This window comes from Centruroides sculpturatus, unplaced genomic scaffold, assembly GCF_000671375.1.
Source record: "Centruroides sculpturatus isolate CEXI.00-Female unplaced genomic scaffold, Cexi_2.0 scaffold1214, whole genome shotgun sequence".
NCBI classification, from domain to species: domain Eukaryota; kingdom Metazoa; phylum Arthropoda; class Arachnida; order Scorpiones; family Buthidae; genus Centruroides; species Centruroides sculpturatus.
Genome location: NW_019385996.1, coordinates 184,383 through 207,308, shown reverse-complemented (window position 1 = coordinate 207,308; position 22,926 = coordinate 184,383). Strand labels below are relative to the sequence as shown.

Below are 22,926 nucleotides of genomic sequence, written 5' to 3'. Positions count from 1 at the left end.
TCAGGAACAGTAGAGACAGGTCAGCGGGGTCGTTTATCACGAACCTGAAATTTAGAGGGCCTTAAAAAGGGTGGAAATCTTTATTTTTCAAATGTTATTTACAGTATACATCTACAGGGCCTTGTATGAAGAGTAAGGAAGCAATGTCGCGGGTTCGGATCTCACTTAAATATTTTTAAAAATATTATTATTTATTGAGCCAATTACTCTGCCTTTATTGGTGACAAGTTAATAAAAATAAAACAATAAACACAATTTTTAAAATAAATATTTTATTCGATGAAATTGTATCATCATCATATCTCGAATTTTAATTATAAAAATCAAAATAAATTATGGTAAAAATCTAGGATTTTATTGGATCCAGTTTAAATAATGTGAAACGTTAGTATAAACGATTGGAATATTCTGAAGATCGCAAGGTGCTGCAAAGGTTTGAATCCCGACGACAAACCACCTTCCTCCATCTTCTAACATTAACAAACCTCCAGAATTATTCTAAATTAAAAATAAAAAAAAAAAAAAATTATTTATTCAAGTGAAAAACGAAATTTTTAAGTTGGCATAATAAATAAAATGAAAGAAATGAATAAACGGTGGCTCATTATATCGTTGACAAAAAAAAAAGCATTTGCTGATGGCCAAAAATGGATTTCATGCTGTCTCTACTTTATGTCTCCTGGAAGTGCCTGGCACACATTGTTAACCACCTCATCAACGCCCTGTGGACACTTAAGAGGGCCTTTTTCTTTTTCTTTTTTGCAAGCCCGTTATGGATTCGACTGGGGCCCGACATATATGGCATTCGTAAGATGTGTCATGGAACGGGCTCTCAGAATTACTTTCCTCTAGGGCTTCCTGGAGATCCGTGACTGCCACTGTTAACTTGGCTCAACTTTCTACAAGTTCTATATAAAGTTGGCCATTCATTTCTCTTCTATAGAAAGAAATCTTGAAATTTTTAATTAAAAAATTACCTTGCAAGTATCTGTATCTGGATATAACGAGTAAGTACATATAGATTCTTCCTTAATTCCAGAAGGAAAAGGGCTAACGATAAATTTCGAGTAATCTTTTTCGCAAACTTCCACGTCTGCAATTTGCATTTCTTCAGAAACCATTTTAACTAAAGTAAAGAAGAAAGGTTTAAACTTTCGTAAAAAAGACAAAGAAAATTGTTAATTGTTTCCATACAAACCTGTTCAAATAGTCAATATTTAAATCCAGAAAAAAATTTCTTTGTCACGTGTAATTAATTGTTTCAACATGAAAAAAACAAAGAATTCCGAACCCGGTTTTGATACTTTCTACATACCGGGTGGACCAAAAGTCAGTTAAACCACGCTTTATTTATTATTTCTCTTGTTATTAAACAGAGAATTGTTGCAAGTTTTGAAATTTAGAGGATATTTTAGAGGATAAGAATATATAAAAATACGAGGTAAATTGCCTGTCACAAATCCCCAGGCCAAAAATTCCGCGTGGGTGTCCAAATATATATATAAGTTCGCCCTAAAAACACGGAAGAATGACACACTTCAAACACATTCCATACGTTTTATAAATCATTTTTAGTGTTTTATTCAAAGAAATTGGGCCCGTTCGTTTGTCTATCTGCGGTTTTAGGAGTGACATGGCCAGATAGAAATATCAATTCTTCGAATAGATTTCACCTGTAGGCATGGAAACATTTAAATTTCCAGGAGGGGGAAAGTCATGATCTTACTTATCACGTACATCATCCATTATTCATGTATTAGCTAAGAATAAAATATTAAAAAAGAGAGGTTAATAAAGAATTCACGAGATAATATCCTATAAGGAAAAAAACCTTAAATGTCAATAAGTTGAACTTTAACTTTTCAAGAATAATAAAGAAGGGAAATACTTTTATCGTGAGTTACACTTTTACAGATGTTATTATATGTGAATTTCGTAATTCTAAGCAATATAGATGAAATCGGAAGTATTGAATTTACTCAGAGGTAAAGGAAAATAATATAAAATCAAATGAAAAGAGCAATTATTTATTGTGGAAATTTTAATTAATTTAAATTATATGTTCTCCACCTCAAATTAGTAGCGGCTTGTCCCTGTACATCATATTTTTCCTTTAGCAATAGAATCCTTCTACCCCTAAGGTTTCTATATCTGGTCTCGTCTTACATCCATCTAACTTCGTTCTCGAGATTAAGAAAAAACAGACAGACGGACGGACAGTGGGAATTTATAAATCTATAATTGTTTCAAATTGCAGTCCAACTACAAAATAAATTTTTAAAATTTAGATTCTAGTCTGAGATATTTTTATGATAAACTCATATACAGCGGAACCTCTAATAACGGCCCCTGCCTACAACGGCCAACTCTAAATGGCTGCCATTTTTTTCAGGAAATTTTTTGAGCAAGATGCATACAAAATAACCTACGAACAACGGCCATTTTTTAAATGTTCCAATCAATGGTCGTTATTTAGAGGTTCGATTATATATAAGAGGTTACAAGGTAATAATATAATTACTTATGGTGTCCGTCTTGAGAGTTGTTAAAACCGCATTCGTTACTGTATGTTTATATATTTACATCAAGATCGACAAGCGATTCTTTTCTTACAATACAGGAATCCCTTGTCAACCGCGATTCTACTAATAATTGAATTAATGAAAGTACTGTATTATTATTTAACCTTTTATTTCACTGACTCGTGCCAAATTTTTTTGTTAAACATAATCCCCTAGATAGCCAGAGATACTCATACTTCCAGCAATATTAGTATATTAAATAAAACAATACGTGCAGAAGACCCGTAGCTACGGGGGGCTGAGGTGGCTAAGACCCTTCAGCTTAGCTACTAATGCCCATATGCTTTAGGCCCTATATAATATAAGTAAACAGTAGCCTAAGTTTATGTGACAAAAGCTTTCGCTTTTGTCACATAAACTTAGGCTACTGTTTACTTATTTTCTCACAAACTGTAGCTGAAAGGCCTAGTGTTGGCTGGGCGGCTAGAGTGGTACAATTTTTCAGTTTGTCACTCTAGCACCCAATGGTTGCCACGGGACTGCGTGCAGACAAGTTGGCTGCTGCACATCACCAAGAGGGCATTTTTTAGTAAGTCTATTATGGGTTCGACCTGGCCCACAATGGGGAGACGGGCCGATATATCCGGACCACCATTAGGTCTAAGTTTCCATCAAGTAAATTGGTACAGTACGTCAATTCTAGGAACCATTTGCAAAGTTAGAGTGGTAAACTTTCAACCAAATTATAAGAAAAAACACGATTGGAAGTAGTAAAATTCTTTAGTAAACTACTAAAGAGTTTTACTCAGTCGCAGCAGTATAATGTCACGTTATCCTAAGGGCAAAAAGGTCAATTGCCGAGGCTCCACCAACAGAGTCCCAGACCTCTTATAAGAAAATATTTTTCCAAAATAATTTCCCGAAGAAAAATATTTGAAGCCAAAACTGTACGTGAGGCCCCCTAATTCAAATTTGCCTGGTCCTATGAAGCTGCATCGCGCTAATGCAGCAGTAGTGAAAATGATGGCACAAGATAAGCTTCCATGAAATCGAAGTAATAAAAGACCCACTTCGTCCCCATTCAGAACAGAGATTTCACTTTTCTCTTATGACACAAATTTAAAAAAGATTAATAAAAAGAAAAACCAAGAAAGTTTTGATTTATATGTTAATTATGAGGTTGCGGCTAAAATTACCACAGTGTTTTCATTAGAATCCAGGTGCAACACTCATTCCCAGCGAACATTAGCCTTATCTCTTTCCAGGTGTTCTTAGTACTTTATTCAATAGAAAGGAATTTACCTAGTGTTATTGGAAATAATAGTAGGTAAATTCTTTTCCATTGAACTCACTACTCATTTGGGGTGTGTGAGAAGAACTATCAGGAAAGTTGCACCGATAGTCTATTTATGAATGCTTATTTCTCTCTTTGCTCATCATCAAGAATAATTTTAGGAAGTTAAAAAATGGCAAATTTTAATAATATTAGCAATTTCCACTTGATAAATTTCCGAGATTTCGATATAAAGTTCTGCATCTTTGTCACTAAACTAAGGTTTCCTGTTCAGGTAATTTTTCCTCGTACAAGATATTAATTAATGTTCACAGAGCAAAAACAGACAAAAAGAAAAAAGAAATTAATGGACAAAACATTAGTATAGTTTCGAAAGATGTAAAACTTCGGGTGATTTGTAAGCACTGAACGGCAGTTGATCGTGGGATCGAGGGCCAGGCCAACGAGCTGGCCACAATGGAGTTTTCCAGGTTTTCTTCACGTTTGTAACACCTAAATGGGGGACAATTTTCCATAAAAGTCCTCCCGGGAGGCATCCCACCTCGGCAGATTGTCGCGTGTCGTAACCAAATAAACTAAACCGAAATGATTCTCATATTTACTAAAACTTGGAGTAAACTGCAATATGAGGCACGTAATCTTAAAACCGTTGAACGCTCTGACAGTTGGTCGTGGGTTCACGCCCGACTAACGTGAAAATTTTCGAGTTTTCTTCACTTGTTAACACCTAAATACCTCGTAAGCCAGTTTTCATAGAAAGTCCTTCCGAGAGGTACTTTGTTCTGATGTTGCTTTGCCTTATCCAACTCTTCACACCACATATTCATATCTTATTTTAATTTTCAAATGTACAATTTTGTATTATTTTACACCTTAAAGCTACATTATAACAGATGTTATTATTATTATTATCATCTTCGGGTTGTTGTTATTACTTTGAAAAATATTTTTGTTAATATTTGTTCGATGATATATTTTTATTTATATTTTCTTTAAATTATTATTACTATATTAAATAATAATTATTTTATATATATCATTTGCAGTATAAACTATTAAAGTTGGTATAAGTTTAAATTAGAATTTCATATTTTTCCATGCGATTTATTTTATGTAAGTATTAGTTTAAGTGGGACTTTTAAAGGTCCTCGTGGGCTCCGTCAGGCCCACAATGGGCAATTGAATAGTAAGGGACGAAGCCCGATATATCCGGGACGGATTGTCCATGAAAAATTTCTGGGATGTTTCAATGGATTCGCCTTCGGATCCCCCAGAGCGGTAGGCTAACATCTTAACCGCCTCGATTATCCGGCCTTTTTTTTACCTTAAAAAATATGAATATACGTGAAAAGAAAATTAAAAACAAGAGAGATCAATTCAAGTCTGATTCAAAATTTAAAAAGAACTCGGAAGTTAAAATGCGAATTATTCATAATACAATAGTCACAATACGTAAATTTCCTAGTGTTTGATAATACACTTTCGAAACTTTTCACTAAAATTGTTTTGACTCCAAAGTATTAAAACTGTTTGGAATCTTCGTGCAACACGACTAGAAATTTCCGAAATGATATCAATGCAACATAAATTATTATCATCTCAGTCCTTTTAATGCATTACAGGCAATTGATAGAATAGGAAAAGGCCAGACAGATGCCAACATATCTAGTTTATGAAGAAGATTTCGAGAGTTAACATCTCCTATAGACCAGTTCGAGTTCACCCAATATACCCAATAGCGTACAATTCTTGAGGTGATCTTGAATTGATCTATACCTGACGATGATTGATCCTAACTCCATACGTCATAAAAGATGTCAACAATTCTGCTTAACAATGATTCGTGCTGAGGGGTCAGCACGAATCATTGTTATGCAGCGTTTATGTTCATAACGAACGGCCACGAACTGTGTACTTTTTCCTACTCCAATTACTATTTTTAAAACTAAATGTCATTTATTTAAGTTTTGCAATAAATATTTATATATTTTGAAACAAATTAGATATTTTGTTTATTTATATAACGTTTATTGAATCATACTATAGACAAACAACTTCATACACATCAACAAACAACGTAGGCCGGATGATCGAACGGTCAAGGTGGCAGCCTACCACCTCTTTGAGGACCCGGGTTCAAAATTTCATGTGCTGACCCCATCCCTCACCGCCTAGCCGAACTCATAATGGGTCTGCTAAAAGAAGTCCTCTTAGTGTCCGGAAAGAGTTAAAAAAAACATTCGTGTATATCAAAGTACGTTTGTTCCTCAACTTTGGCCGCAATTTCTCATATAATAATATAAAAACTGAAATTTTTATAGAAGAAGAAAAATTTTTTCGAAAATATAATAAATCTCCCGAATGCATTAATTCTTAATATACTTTCACTTAATGTGTTTATACATGATTAATATCAGTTAAGGACTACGTGATGATGGTTTCGTTTTGGAGATTCGAACCGATCTAAACTGCAACCTGTAATTTACCATAGGATATATGTCCATTGTCATTCCTATTTCTTACCCTTGTTTGATCCTAATGAAGGTCGAACTTATCTGTAATGATTAATAAATCTAATTGTGATCAGTTATACAGTTTTAATGTGCTAGTGCCTCTCATACAGATAGTGAAAGAAGAGGGAGAGAGCTTCTTAATATCTGTCATATTTAGAGTTTTGTAGACATAAAAACATTACATCGATTGCTTGTTATGTTCGAGACACGAGGGAGATCTGCTGATGGAACACCTCTCTGAAGGACTTTATATGGAAAACTGACCCCTATTTAAATGTTATAAACGTGAAGAAAATCCGGAAAATTCCACGTGGCTGGGCCGTTGGTCGGGCGCGAACCTACGACCTACCAGTATTCAGTGGTTTTATCCACTCGACCACTGGTGGGTCCCATTCGTCCCGGATTTCGCATTTATGGGACTTCATAAATGTAAATTATAATTTATTCAACCTATCGTATTTACTGTGTATTGCGAATCAAATTTTATTATTTAAAATAAAAAACACCATCGAGCTATGAGATAGCGGGGCCTCGAAAAGATAAGTGACTTCCCTCACAATCAGACGAATTTCACAAAGGGCAAGATAACCGAATAGGTGAAGGCGTTAGACTGCGTTCCGAGGGATCCGGGATAAAATCTCAAAAATTTCATGGGTGTTTGACACAGAGATATCGGGCTTCAGCCCCCACCACCCCGCAACACCATTGTGGGCCTGAACAAATCTACGATGGACGTACAGACTTTCCTCATGTTCGCAAAGCGGAAAGAGATTTTAAAAATTTAACACGATAAAAAGTACAGTGGAACCTCGGTATACGACCTTAATCGGATCCTGGTATTTGGACTTATACCGAATAGGACGTATACCAAACCAACCTTTTCCATAAGAAGTAATGTAAAAATGATTAATCCGTTACCATGTAAAAAAAATGGCTGGCTTTAAACACCTCGCTTTCCTCGCTAGTTTCTGCTTGATTTTTCATGAGATCAGCATGTATCCTTTTAACTTTCTCGCAAATAATTTCTTCCTATACGCTGTTGCCGGCACACTGTTTTTCAGTTATCCAAAGCAAAAGCAATTTCTCAACATGATCTAATGTCTTCGATCTCTGTTTAGAAATTGATTTAACCCCTTTCGCAATGTTAGCAGATTTAATAATGTCTTTATTTTTCACTATTGTCGATATCGTCGTTCTCGGAATACGGAATGCAACAGTTAAATCTCGAACACGCGTGCCACCTTCATATTTCTCAACAATCTTTTTCAGTTCCGTTGTGATTCTAGTCATTTTTTTATTTTTCTGTTGCCCTTTTGCAATTCATGATTAATAAAAAAAATAAAATGTTACTTACAAATTAAAATCTGAAGAAACTTAACAAAGTTATAAACCGTAGCACTGCGAATGTCTAGTCTGGTATAGTACACTTGTTCATAGATGGCGCGTATAATTGAATTAAGTCGTATACCGAACAAAATTTGTTTCGTCCAAACAGGACGTATTCCGAATTGGACGTATTCTAAAGCAGACGTATACCGAGGTTCCACTGTATCTTGTATTACAATAACAATGTAACAATAATTGTCTTGATAGAAACGAAAACTATAATATGTGTATTGTGCAATTGTGAAGTAATTGTAAGATAACAGATTATGCAATATCCGTTTACATTTTATGCAATCGAAGTACAGTCGACCCCCCTATAAGATATAGATACGTTCCAATTTATTAGGAATCCGATTTCTTACAAGTCGTTCCAATCACAGCCCGACACGTGTCAAGTTTACGGACTGCGGCTGATTGAAAGGTTTTCTTCCATAAAATTAATCGATTCTACACTAATCCGACTCAACATTTCCAAAATACATATATTTTTTCGTAGTTTTATAGGAATCGTAATTATAGGGACCGTAATTATAGGGGGGTCGACTGTACAAAAATTACATAATTATAATCTCAACTTACACAATTAAAATTTCTAGTGTCTGTTTTATATAACTTTTTCCGCCTTGTGGGCATTAAGAAGGTCTTTTTTAGGAAGCCCATTATGGGCTCGATCAATCCATAATGGCGTTAGTCGAGTGGTGAGGGATGGGCCCGACATATCCGAACGGACTACACCCTGAAAAATTCCTGAGATTTTTTGGCTCACCCGGATTCGATCCCGATGCATACCTGCTACCCTATGTGCATGAAGGTATTTTTTCAAATGTTAAACCTTCGTTTAAAGGCCCTCTTAGTCAGTGGCGTAGCGTAGTGGGAGCGGCAGGGGCGGCCCGCCCCGGGCGGCACTTTTAGGGGACGGCAAAATTTCACAATAAATAATAATAATATCTTGTAAAAATTTGAACCATTTCATTTCATATTTTTGTCGCACTTACGATTCGGACCGATTGAAATGAGCATGGAATTTTTCATTACTTATTCTGTGACGAAACTGAATTTTAGTCTTTTAAATTGAGATACCTAAATAACACCCGCGCTACGCCACTGCTCTTAGTACACAGTAGGCACTAAGAGGGCCTTTTTTCAATACACAAAGTGGATTCGGCCAGGCCCACAATGGAGACAACCGGGTGGTGAGAGAAAAGACCCAACATACCTGAAACAGATTCAATAAATTTTTCGTTATAAAATACAATGTTTAGTGAATTTCTAACTTTTGGATCAGCAGTTTAGCGAACCAATCAGAACTTCGAACAGCGCGAGACAAGTTGTAAGACAAGTTCAAACAAGTTTAGATTCGTCGTAAAATATTCATTACATCAATTCTCGATTTTGTAGAAAATTTTTAATTTTTCTATGCTTTTTTTACAATGTAGACGAACGAAACCTAATTTAATTTCATTTAATTTAATTTATGATTTGAACACAAAATAGCAAAATAATCAGTAGAAAGTTGGATTCGTCAAAATATCAGGATATGTTAAAAAATAATTTAATTGCATATGGACCTTTAATTGGTGGAAGTAATTGGGATTTTTCAACGAGACAATGAATGCTCCACTTCATGCATCAAAATCAACTAAGATCTGGTTTATTAATGAAAACATAATAAAAAAGTATTAGACTGGCTTTCTAGAAGTCCAACAGAAAATTTATAGAATATAATAACAAACATAGTTTATGGTCAAATTATTATCAAGTATAAACTAGTTAATATTACTAATTAAGGATGCTTAAGAAAATATTGAGGTGAAACATTTGCAAAAATCGATTCAAACTATCCTGATAGAGTGTTTGATGTTATTCAAATGAAAGGAGGCCCAACTAAATATTAAATGATATAAATTTTGACAAAAATATGGTGTCCTTATAATTATATTACATTAAAAAATGCAGTTAATTTCAAAAACAGTTTAAAATTATTTAAATGATCACCAAACATCAATGACAATGATTTTTAACATTGTTTTCTGTTTATTATTATGTATATAAAATTTCAAAAGTATAATACAAACTGAAGTTGTGTAATTAAAGCAAAATTGTTGTCCTCGTATTTCTGTCACAAGATCGAAAACGAAAGCCAACAACTGTAAAGGCGTCAGTTTATATTTACTGTATTATTTTAAGCTTGTGTACCTTTCTAAAAGTTCTGCCTTTGTTCCTGTTGTCTTGTCCACTAATTTCTTTCGTAATTCAGCAACTATTACGTTCTTTAAGTCCATGTTTTTATCAGTAGATTAAAACTTCCCGTTCAATTTCTACTGTTTACTCACTATCGGAAATTAAGTGTACAGTACATCAAACTGACATTAGCGCCGCAAGCGAAGAGATTTAAACCGTGCATGCCCCTTAGGTATTATTAAATAAACTGGCAAGGACGATAATAATACCAAAAAATATTCAATAAACAATAAACGTCTTCATGATTTTTATGTAATAATAAGCAATTTAGTTGTCAAATCAGTGAATCCCGTTATATTCCGCCAATCACAAGTAGATACTTTTAAATTTTCCTTAAAAATCATGTATATAAACAGTAAATCAGCAGAAAAGGAGACTTTTGCGTTAATATAACACGAAAATGGAAAAAAAAAAACTAAGAGCAACAAGGTAAATTTCAATATCCCTAACATTAGAATGAAAACGTGAAATTCATGGAAAGTAAATTAGACAATTCTTTAAATAATCTAATTAACTACAATGCAGTGACGTGCTGTGACATTTGATGATAGGGAAGCTGTGTTTCTGTAAGAAGCCGATATCTAGGGGCAATCAGTCAATTGCGTGTCAGTGATGGTCTAGGGCAGGGGTGGCCAACAGTTTTTGCCCCCGGGCCGGATTGGAAAGAAAACTTTTTCCACGGGCCGAACCAGAGGCTGCCCTAGGAAGATTTTGAGGCGGTGCGAGATCTCATTGTGGTGTCACCCCGTAGAGACTGAATTGTAGATAGAGATTACAGATACATTTTTCACATTATCATGCTTTATCAACACTCTACGCTGTACTTACGAGATTTGTAATGGAGGGTTAACTCTAAACGCACAGTGAGTTGTTGACCTTTTTTTTTTATTTTAGACGTCAGAATTTTTCTTCGAGCTATTCGGACTTCAATATCTAATATTGAAAGATTGATCGCGGGCCACATAAATTCATTAGACGGGCCGGATCTAGCCCGCGGGCCGTATGTTGGCCATGCCTGGTCTAGGGTCCATTCGTATCGTTTATTCGATAAGCCAGTGAAAACCGTAGACTTTTCTAAATGTATTTTTAATATACTCCTTTGAGATATACTAGTGATGCGACAAAAGATGTATTTGACATTGACCGGAATCGACACCCTGGGGTATGCACGCTCTGCAACCGTCTTCGATTCCATCCGTTAGCCACTCGTAGTGAGCTATTTGACTAAGTGCATTGTTTTAAGATTTAAAAAGTAAAGAATATTTTATGTTATTTTTATGTGCGTGTCTTTACAAAGCTATATTTAATTATAATTTTCTTTAAAAGTATATTCGTACAATTGAAGAATATTTTGTACCAGGTATGTACCGGTACAACCACCACACATTTTATTTCACCGAGTAAGTTATTGTTATTATATTTTTAATTGTAGCCCTTATATCGTGGCTAGCGATTCGGAATGTAATTGTGATATTAAAAATACACAAATCAACGTTACATAACTGGTTATGTAACGTTGATTTGTGTATTTTTAATATCACAATTACATTCCGAATCGCTAGCCACGATATAAGGGCTACAATTAAAAATAAAATAATAAAAACTTACTCGGTGAAATAAAATATGTGGTGGATGTACCGGTACATACAAAATATTCTTCAATTATATGAATATACTTTTAAAGAAAATTATAATTAAATATAGCTTTGTAAAGAAACGTACATAAAAATATAAAATATTCTTTACTTTTTAAATCTTAAAACAATGCACTTAGTCAAATAGCTCCCTACGAGTGGCTAATGGATGGAATCGAAGACGGTTGCAGAGCGTGCATACACGCGGACTGCCAAATCCCCAGGGTGCCGATACCGGTCAATGTCAAATACCTCTTTTGTCGCATCACTAGTATATCTCAAAGGACGCGACAGGGCTGTTGTAGATTTTAAACGTTTCTCACCATAGCTGTAAAAATCTAAATATGTTAAACTTAATAGTCATTTGTTTTCTAACTAATTCGTTTTAGGACCAGGTGTCCACGGAAATTTCCAAAATTTACAACTTTTCGGTCACTCTCGTTGAACTGGAAAAATTTCTGTCTTTATTACATCTAATACAGTATTTCGAAGAAATCAATCCCCACTGTACTCGGGTATAAATTGGTTCAGTTAAGCTTTTGTTTAAGTAATATTCCGGCTCTTTCGTCAGGGTTTTGTTTATGTCCCCAATTCCCTAATCGCTTAATTATTTAACTACTTCTTAAGTAGAAATAAGTCAAAATCAGTTACTTTGTACTCGAATATTTGTACTCCCGGGAAAAGTGGAAAGACAAATTTTTATGACAAACGGACACATAAATTGTAAATTTAAGGAAAATAAATTCTAGAGCTTTTTCTGTACCTCGTGCATCGCTCTCGTTCGATAAATTTAGTTGTAAATTATGCTAAGAAAGTAACAGTTAGTTTTTTAACATTATACAAGAATCGTACACGTTTTTTTCTACATAACCTTAAAGATGGGATGTACGAAATCGTAATATCATTGGTTTAACATTGAAATCTGTGAGTAATATAAAATCGGAGAGCGGAATAAATATATCAAATATTTTAACGGCTTTTTAAAACTCCTGTCAACTATACAGAACTATCATAAAAACATACCAGTAAATTCTTATCGATTGGGTTAAGTTATAAATCTACTCGTGATTCGCGTGATTGGGCGAGGGCGGCCAAATATCTAGCGGGCAGGCGACTAACAGCCCGGAACCGGCCCTGGATAGAATTGGATGCGGTATACGTGTAGCATCCACCCGAGGTCCTAGGCTTCCACCGGCTAAACCGGGCGAGGTTGGTGCTCTGTAAAGCGCGTGCGCGAATCTGGCTTTTTGGATACTGACAATACAGCGCTTCCACTCCGCCACTAATATTCGAATATACAATAGCAATCTTATCTTTTTTTCACGTGTAGTATAGAAATTTGTAATAAGATACATAATGCGGTTATAATAAAATATTATGCGATTATTTTCATATAATTAAAATTAATATGTATTTATTTTTTAGAAAATAAATATATAAAGGGAAGCGGCGCATCCACACTTCCAATGACAGCACGCCACTGCTACAATGTAAATCCTTGCTATAGATCAACATTATGTAATTTTATGGTGATGCGATATTTTCTGCCAGTGCGAACCAACCTTTATCCATTCAATAAGTCATACAACTGATTTCTGAATTTTGGAAACAGTTGATTATTCAGTAATAAATTGTAAATTAGTGTAATCTAAAACATGCAATGAAAAGCAATTGTTCACTAGAAGCAAATTTCGATTGGAGGAAACTTGGCATACGAAATAATTTATGTAAATTAAGTAAATTTATTAAAATAAAATCACTTCTTTACCGCCACGCAAATCCCGGAGGGGTAAATTAATAATGTAATGATACCAATAACAGATACTTCAATATTATAATAATCGACGGAAGGGGTTTAATTTTACGCTATATACATGACTTTCTCAGGTTATAGTATCTTGATTTCTAAAAATTAGGAAGCTTTATGACTGTCTAGAAGCAGTCGTTTTAGTGAACTGAAATTATATTCAAAAATGTATAGGTAAATACATTTTGTTCAATAATTAGTATTCATCCACATTGGCATTAAGGGTTTTGAAGCTGTAACGTGAAAAATCCCATAATTTTCTTTAAGAATTTATATTTTTGATGCAATATATGACTTATTTAATATATTTACTGGATTAGTTTAATAGTTATTAAAAATTCTTGGACAGTAACATGCTACTAGATTTGATGTTTCAAAATTTCTAAATTGTAGGATTTCAAAGTTCAAATTTAAATATAGAGGAGAAGGTGGTATTATGGAACCCCATTTTCATTATAGTGAATTGTAAACAAGGTATCATAACTACACCCACATTTTTTGTGCAAAAAGTACTGGTAACTATTAACTAGATGTTCCTAATTGGATTTTTCGCTAGTGTAACTATAAGTATGGTTTTTGAAGGCTTCTGTACAAAAAGTCAGAAAGTAGGCTTAGGGAAAAACCGGGTGGTAATATGAAACCTTAATGTGTTTTCAAAAAATGCTTTAATGTATCCAAAAACAAATAGGAAAGTACAAAGAATATTAAATAATTACAAAATTATTTACGCTAATGTATTTTATCGCAAAAATGATTTAATAATAATAATAATGATAATAATAATAATAATAAAGCATTCGACAGTGTTCCACACAGTTGGCTGCTACATATTCTACACATGTACAAAATACATCCATCACTCATTGCATTCTTCGAAAACACTATGCAGCACTGGAGAACAACACTACATCTCAGGGTTAGTAACACTTCCATACAAACAAACGAAATATTCATTAGGCGAGGAATTTTTCAAGGAGATTCCTTGAGTCCTCTCTGGTTCTGCCTAGCCCTGAATCCATTATCCAACATGTTAAACAACACGCAATACGGCTACAATATCAGACACGAAAAAACAACACAGTTTACACTCTCACATCTCATGTACATGGACGACATAAAACTTTATGCATCCACACAAAAACAACTTCATCAACTCCTACAAATCACACATTCATACACTAAGGACATACAAATGGAGTTTGGCCTAGACAAATGCAAAAAACTTCACATAGAAAAAGGAATCCTGAAGAAAGAAGATTTTGCACTTGGAAATGGAGACGTTATTGAATCCATGGAAGAGGGCGAGTTCTACAAGTACTTAGGATTCCAACAGGCCAAACTAACAGAACATACACAAATAAAGCAACGATTAATTAAAGAATACCAAAGTAGGTTAAACGCTATACTTAGAACACAGTTAAATGCAAAACACACAGTTAAAGCAATAAACACATATGTCATCCCAGTACTCACATACTCTTTTGGAGTTATACATTGGACTCACACAGATCTCGAGCAACTCCAAAGGAAAACAAGAACAACACTTACTAAGCATAAACAACATCATCCTAAATCCGCCACAGAAAGATTAACCCTTCCACGTAAAGAAGGCGGACGTGGCCTGATTGACATAGTTAACCTTCACTACAAACAAATACAGTCACTGCGAGAGTTTTTCTACAAGAAACAAGAAACATCACAGTTACATAAAGCAGTAACTCTAGCAGACTCAAATAACACACCATTAAACTTACACTCACAACATACAGACATGACACAACATATAAAAAGCATAGACAACATTAAGCAATCATGGGCTCAAAAGGCTCTCCATGGCAGGCATCCTTACGACCTGGCCCAGGATTTTGTTGACAAAACTGCGTCAAACAGCTGGTTAGATCGGGGATGCCTCTTTGGGGAGACGGAAGGATTCATGATTGCCATACAGGATCAGGTCATAAATACTAAAAACTACAGAAAACACATACTCAAAGATACAACACTCACAAATGACACATGCAGAAAATGTCACATCATGCCAGAAACTATACAACACATCACTTCTGGTTGCAAGCTCTTGGCACAGACAGATTACTTACATAGACACAATCAAGTAGCAAATATAATACACCAAGAGCTTGCAAAGAAACACAAATTGGCAGACATCCACGAACCATACTACAAGTATATTCCACAGACAGTATTGGAAAATAACACGCACAAAATGTATTACGACAGAGCCATAATCACAGATAAAACAATTTACCACAACAGACCAGACATCACACTCATTGACAAACACAATAAAATCACATACATTATAGACATAGCCATTCCAAACACTCACAATGTACAAAACACATGCACTGAAAAAATTAGCAAGTACACAGAACTCGCCCAGGAAATCAGGCATCTGTGGAGGATGGATAGGGTGCTTATTGTACCTGTTGTTCTCTCCTGTACAGGTGTGATACCACACACGCTACACAAAAGCCTGGGAACATTAGAATTGAGTAGAAATACATACATAACACTACAGAAGGCCACTATATTGAATACATGCCACATTGTTAGGAAATTCCTGAATACAGACACTGACACACTTATTTAATTTGTTTTGGTTGCTTTGCCTTGACTCTAGTCCGGCATAGTACACAGCCACTGGTTTAAGCCGAGTATTACCCACTAAACCCAACACAATAATAATAATAATAAAGAAATGTGCAAAGAAGAAGCTAATCATTTACAAAAATTACAAATATAATGCTCCTATAGTGTTAGATATCTATTTTTACTTTTTTCATTTTCCTTCTATTTTTTCATTCATCTACCACATACTTTTACAAAAGTTAGACGGGTTTTATATTAAAAGCACCAATGGGGTTCGTATTTCACGCATCGCCATCTTGAATTAACTTATGTCTGTCCAGACCAAATTTTAAAAAACGTGAACATCACACAGATTAATATGTACTCCTAAGTCTCTGGAACGGAATACATGCACCAGTAAACCTACAACTACACGATTTATATTTTACAAATAATTAAATTCACTTAGCATTCAGAACTTTCGAATTTTGAAAAACACAAATTTGCTGATTCACTATGGACAACCGTTTAACTGAAGTGAAACGGGTTTTCCCCTTGCTATGGATGTCTGCCTAGTGCAGTTCAGCCACAATCCGCTATAGTTCGCCTTTATTATCAGTTTGAAATGGAGGGGTTCCATAATACCACCTTCTCCCTTAAATTAATAACTAAAGCTTTGACGAGATAATCTCCATTAGTGTATTACCAATACTTAAATTTAAATAAATTTAAGTTTTGGTATGATAGAACTAAATTACACGAGTACAAGGCCGTGGCTAGAGCAGGGTAAACTTAGCCTGTTACTAATTTTAAAATATTTCATTTCATACTATAATTTTTCATGCTCGAACGAGACAATTTTCTATGAATTTATTAGTTGCCCCCACGTAACGATTTTGGAATTTTGGCTCCCCATCATCTTGACTCCCTGGGCACGTGCCCTCTCTGCCTCCGCCTTTCCACGGCCCTGCCGGATTAAGAAAACATACCATCGTCATCGTCACCATTCAGCCAACCTATAAAAACTGCAGCCCTTCCTATTAAATTAATCTCGTTTATCGTCTTTGGTAAGCAAATCGGGATTTCGGATATTGCAGACGATGATTTTAATATTGCAATATCGTCGTAGTAGCCATTAAACTCTTCGTAGATTCTCACTTCATCAATTTCGTACCACTTCCTACTTCCATTTTTCAAAATGTACATGCTGTAATGCTCTGCTGTACTAAACCAAAAATTGTAACGAAGATATAAGTCCATATATAAATATCATTATATTTATTTGAATATATATATATTTTTTACCTTGCCTCCGAGTAACAATGAGCAGCAGTTATGATTCGGAATTCGTCTATGAGAAAACCAAGACAAATAACTGCTGAATCGTTCTTTCTAATGACTGAAACCTGTTTGGAGCATTTTATTATTAACTAAATTGTTTTATATTAAAGTAATAATAATAATAATAAACTAACTATCCAAGGAAAATTTCCCTGTTGAAATTCATGTTTATTTTCAAGAGTTCTGTTTAATTTTCTTGGCTGTATTATGGAATCGCCATATTCGGACGATTCCGTTGAAGGAAAAGAAATTCCCGAATTTCTTTCTTCTTCCTCCAGGTGTTTTATTCCACATTCGGATTCTAAAACAAAGCAAAATTTATAAAACAAATTATCACGCATTTGTAATACAGGTANATACTGACACTGACACTGACACTGACACTGACACACTTATTTAATTTTAGTTTTGTTTTGGTTGCTATGCCTTGACTCTGGTCCGGCATAGTACACAGCCACCGGTTTAACCGAGTAAAACCCACTGAACCCAACATAATAATAATAAACTAACTATCCAAGGAAAATTTCCCTGTTGAAATTCATGTTTATTTTCAAGAGTTCTGTTTAATTTTCTTGGCTGTATTATGGAATCGCCATATTCGGACGATTCCGTTGAAGGAAAAGAAATTCCCGAATTTCTTTCTTCTTCCTCCAGGTGTTTTATTCCACATTCGGATTCTAAAACAAAGCAAAATTTATAAAACAAATTATCACGCATTTGTAATACAGGTAAATGCGGCTCTACTCGGATCATTACAACACCTTGCAAAATTGCATGCAACTTTGCAGGACGTTGTAATTGATGTAAGTCAGATATTGAATTTAATAATAATTATTATATATTTGGAAGTTTTATTCACCTCTGACGAGTTGCCCGGGAAGTGAAGAAATTGCGCAACATACCAATGGTACTATTCCCGAGAATCCACAAGGCACAGGGATTTTCCTTTGTTTTATGAGTTCTTTTGCAATCGAACACTTTCCAAATTCGATGCAAATGCCTTTTTCTCCGAGTTTTTCGTGGCAACGCTTTGTTTCTTCGGGAAAATTCACTAAAAATGAAATAATAATAATAATAATTGTGGGTAGATTCTACGATTAGGCCTACTGTATCTTTAGATATTTATAAAATAACACTACTACTTACTCGATAAATGGAAACAAAGCCAACTTTTTCATAAATTTTATTATTATATATTCATGTTTAACACTAAATTTAGCTTGTTTATGTACATTTATTAATTCCACACGCAAAGTATTTGTACAAAAATAAAAATACAGTTTCTAAATAACACGATTAAATCAATTTTATAAGTATTTGAAGAGAAAACACACACAAAATACGCATCTAAATGATTAAAACAGCAAATTTTTTGATGAGTTAAAAATATTTTTTTGAGTTATTTTGGCTCTAAAAATGTAAGAAAATGCAATAAGAATTCAGAAATAAATAAAATTTAATCAAAATTAATTTGAAATTAATTGTAATAATTTCAAGATAAAGGTAACCCAATGAGGTTTAATTTTCAAATTGCAGGACTATAAATTTCCACCGTCCTCCGTCTATCTGTCTGTCCTTCGTTACTCGAGAAAGGAGTCCGATGAAAATCGAGACCGGATATGAAAAGCTTAGGGCCCGGAGGCCTCGATTAATTTTTAAGTTAAAATATGATTAAAAATTGAGGCTCTGCACTGTGACGACGTCACAATAAATAATTAGGATTTTTCTTTATAATAATTAATACACATAGGCCTACTTAAAATATAATATGTTATGTGCAGTTTAATTTAATAGACTCTTGTGCCCCCAAGACAACAAAAACTAATTAAATATATTAAATAATACAAATTTCTATATATAATACTGCTTAAAATTCTTCAATATCTCGTCAAGTATAGAACCTCTTGTGGTTATAACCTCAGAATCTCACTCAGGCTATAACCATAACGGGAAAAAATCTTACTTAAATATTACAAGGTCAGCCATGGGGGTTGTCCAATATTTTAAAAAATTTCTCAAGAAAAATTTCAAAATCTTGAGCAATACATTTAATGATGATAAAGTATTGTAATAAAAGTATTATACAATTTAATTATAGTTATAATATTGATATTTATGCCGAGATTGTTAATTATATTCTGTCTTCTGAAAGAATTCTTCATAACTTTTGAAGAAGGAAAGAAAAAAAAATGCAAACAAGAGTTGTATAGAGTACATTACCCTTATTACACAATGCAAAGAAATAACTTTAAATGTTTTTTTTTTAATTTAGTGGCTGTAGGCCAAATCTAAAAACTATAAAGAAAATTTGATGAATAGCCACAATATTTATAAATTTAGCTACACAATTTCATCAAAATTTAGATTTTATTTATTTATTTATTCTTAAAATGTTTATTAGGAAATTCACAGAAGTAGGAAGATCAGTTGAAACTAATAATGAAATAAAAATAATTGTGATGGAGATGATGATGATGGCACTATCATCAATTAGAACTGATCTCTTGTAGTCAAACATAATTATTTAATAATAATAATAATAATAATGATGATGATGATGATGATGATAATAATAATGTAGTTTAAATTTAATTTAAAAATTTCATTTAAAATATCTATTGGCAAATTTTATTTGTTGAATCATTTATTATTATCATAAATAAATTACAAGTTCCACTTTATTTAGTATTCCGTAGAGAATAAAATTGCGTAATTCTATACGTATCGTGAAAATATTTATAAATATTACATAATTATTTCGAAAAAAACTATATATTTATATATACGATTAATTACTAAGATTAAGAAATACTTACCTTCGATTCCCGAAATTTCTTTTGATGATAGCAGACAGATAAGAATTAAATGAAATTTCATTTTGGTAAATTTTTCAAAGGAAATTTTAATAAATTTTCATATAGTAATGTAAAGAATTGACTTGTCTAAAGGATGGTATTTCCCTTTGATCAAATGACCTTTACATTTCTTCCCAAGAAAAACTGGTTTCCTAAGTTACTTCTTGTTAAACTCGTAGCATTCGTTTTAATTGTGTTTTTAATAATCACAAATGAAAATGGAGCTTAAAAAAAAGAAGACAGGTAAATGATTAGTCAATATTTTCTACGAAATAAATCACAATAACGATATTTCACATCAAATGTTAAAGGGGATCGAGGATCGACTCCCGTTAACCTTTTGAACTCAAAGAAATTTAGTTTTTTTAATAAATTTATTTATTTATTTATTTATATCATAACATGAGATAATGCCCCGAAAGGACATTAAATATGACCCATTGTTTTTAACATGAAAAATGTACTGTACACAATTAAAAGTGTAAATAAAATCTTAAGAAATGTACGGACATGGAATTATTATTATTATTATTTTTAGGATTTGAGAATTTCTTCATAAAGAAAAATTAATTAATTATAATTAAAGATCCACCGGCAAGAGGGGATTTCACGAGAACAAGAAGAAATATTTAAAATAGAATTCTCAGAAAATTATCCCGGATCTTTAAAGGATGAGTTGAAAAAAAATAATTCAGGATTTGGCATTTTATTAACTGACTAAACTGGAAGGAATTTGAAAGTAATCCTTATGAAGATTCGATCACGCTTGACGTTAATTTATTCGAATATTCTTCTTATGAAATAGATTTTTAAAAAATGGTTTATGATATATTTAACCATATATAAATATTCAAAATTATACGTCATATTTCAAAAATAACCTTTAATATATATAACCAAATTGCTGTAAAATTCTAATATAAACACTTATTAACTTACTACTAAAATGTCCCCCATTGTTATGAACTCCTTGTTTTAAAAAATAATGCATCTATGTAATAAATAATGCATTTGGCCTTTTGTGTTCTATGAGCGGTAAAGGGGCACACACACACATAAAAAAATGCATATATTTAAATTTTAATTTGATTAGCATAAATTTTGTCAAATAAATTGTCAAACACACAACTAAAAAAATGGTAGTAATAATTCAAGATAGCGGGTGTCTGCCGATCTGAATGATCCGGGTTCGTGTCCGGGTCGGATTTTAAGGAAGTTTTATCGATGATTTCACCCGGATACGTCGAAGTTCCTTATCTCGCCATCCCGAGTGCCTTTTTACGCGTGGATGGTGGTGCGATGACCACGAATAAAAAGATCTTGGTATCCCTTCTTGGTACAGAGGGGAGAAATGTTTCAAAAATGACCAATTCTACGGTTGTATTTGTCAAAATATAAAATTCCCGAAGAACGAAAGCTGTATTAGCGTAACACAATGATTATTATACTGTATAACAGTGTATATTATACTGTATTCCTAACCTCTTCGAAGCCGCGGTACATTTTCAATTAAGTTTTTTTCGGCAGAATTCTTAAGATAACCAGTAGTTTTAAGGTTATATGATGTTAAATCTCAGCCCTAGGCAAAATACTATATTTTTTATATCATAGAATGTATTACGAAGAAATTAATTATCATGCCAACGCGTTATTTTATATATTTCTTTTAATTTTAAGTTTTTAAATATTTACAATTTGAAACCAGAGAATCTTTTGAATTACAGGGCTAGGCGAATGCCCTGTTTGCATATGCATAAGATATGCACCGCTTACCTTAATACATTCAACAATGATAGTGGCCTTTATTATAAATACAGTAATCAGTGTCGGTCGAGGAATGCATTTTAGTTATTTCAAGTTTTATTTCACTCGAATAAAGAATGCCATTTTTTAAATTACAATAATTACTGCTTTTACTATCCAGGCTGCTATTTATAACAGAGGGAAAGTATGGTGATTGGTCGAAAAATGACCCCTAAGATTTTTACATTTTGGATTCGGGGAACCTTGAAACGTCGAGAAATGCAAAAAACTTCGAGGGGTTTTTCTGTATGGATGGATGTTAGTGTGTGAGGGGACACATTGTTTTGTTCACTCAATTTGGAGCTTAACTTAATAACTCCTATCCCTTTTATCGAAAATTTCTGAAATTTTGCAGGGAGGTTTGTTTATTAGGAGAATTGATGCTATTAAATTTTGGTGATTAAAGATCGAGGGATTGGGGAGATAGAAGAGGCCGCGTGTCAAATCAAGAGTAGGGTCGGACTTAATTAATTAATAAATATTACTCGTTATTAGCATTTGCACTTTTTTTAAATACAGGTATACCTCGCCTTACGTCGGTAATTGGCTCCAGGAGAGGCAACGTAAGTCGAATTTACTTGTCTCCGAATCTACTTGTCACTAGGCTAAACCATAAATTACCATTCCCGGTTCTGTATTTTATTTATTAATGCATTTTTAATAATATATGGTTAATAAGGATTTATTTTAAGCTTACAAACAAATAAATTTTAGTTTTTAATATAGTACAGAAAAAAGTAATCTAAATTTACGAATGCAGGTACTGTAAATACAGTACATACTTGATAATGTATATATTTTAATATGATTTTATGTGCTTTAAACGTTTTTCTAGTGATATTACGAATTCAATATTTGTGGCGGACAGACGTAAAGTCGAGTAAAATGACTTAAACTTGATTTTTATTTTTCCATATACTTTTTTGACAAACGACGTATAA

General features: G+C 33.4%; 1 protein-coding gene across 1 annotated transcript in view; it reads right to left on the bottom strand.

Moving 5' to 3' along the window:
• Positions 1-307: 307 nt before the first annotated feature.
• LOC111613000 (serine protease 48-like) overlaps positions 308-22,926 on the bottom strand; it is a 26,975-nt gene continuing 4,356 nt past the window's right edge. The window contains exons 2-8 of the mRNA XM_023354294.1: positions 20,144-20,406; positions 18,187-18,378; positions 17,838-18,004; positions 17,292-17,392; positions 16,976-17,211; positions 978-1,126; positions 308-498 (exon numbers count right to left, since the gene is read on the bottom strand). Coding sequence (XP_023210062.1) covers positions 355-498; positions 978-1,126; positions 16,976-17,211; positions 17,292-17,392; positions 17,838-18,004; positions 18,187-18,378; positions 20,144-20,204 — 1,050 coding nt within the window. The 5' untranslated portion in view covers positions 20,205-20,406 and the 3' untranslated portion in view covers positions 308-354. The remainder of the gene's footprint in view (positions 499-977; positions 1,127-16,975; positions 17,212-17,291; positions 17,393-17,837; positions 18,005-18,186; positions 18,379-20,143; positions 20,407-22,926) is intronic.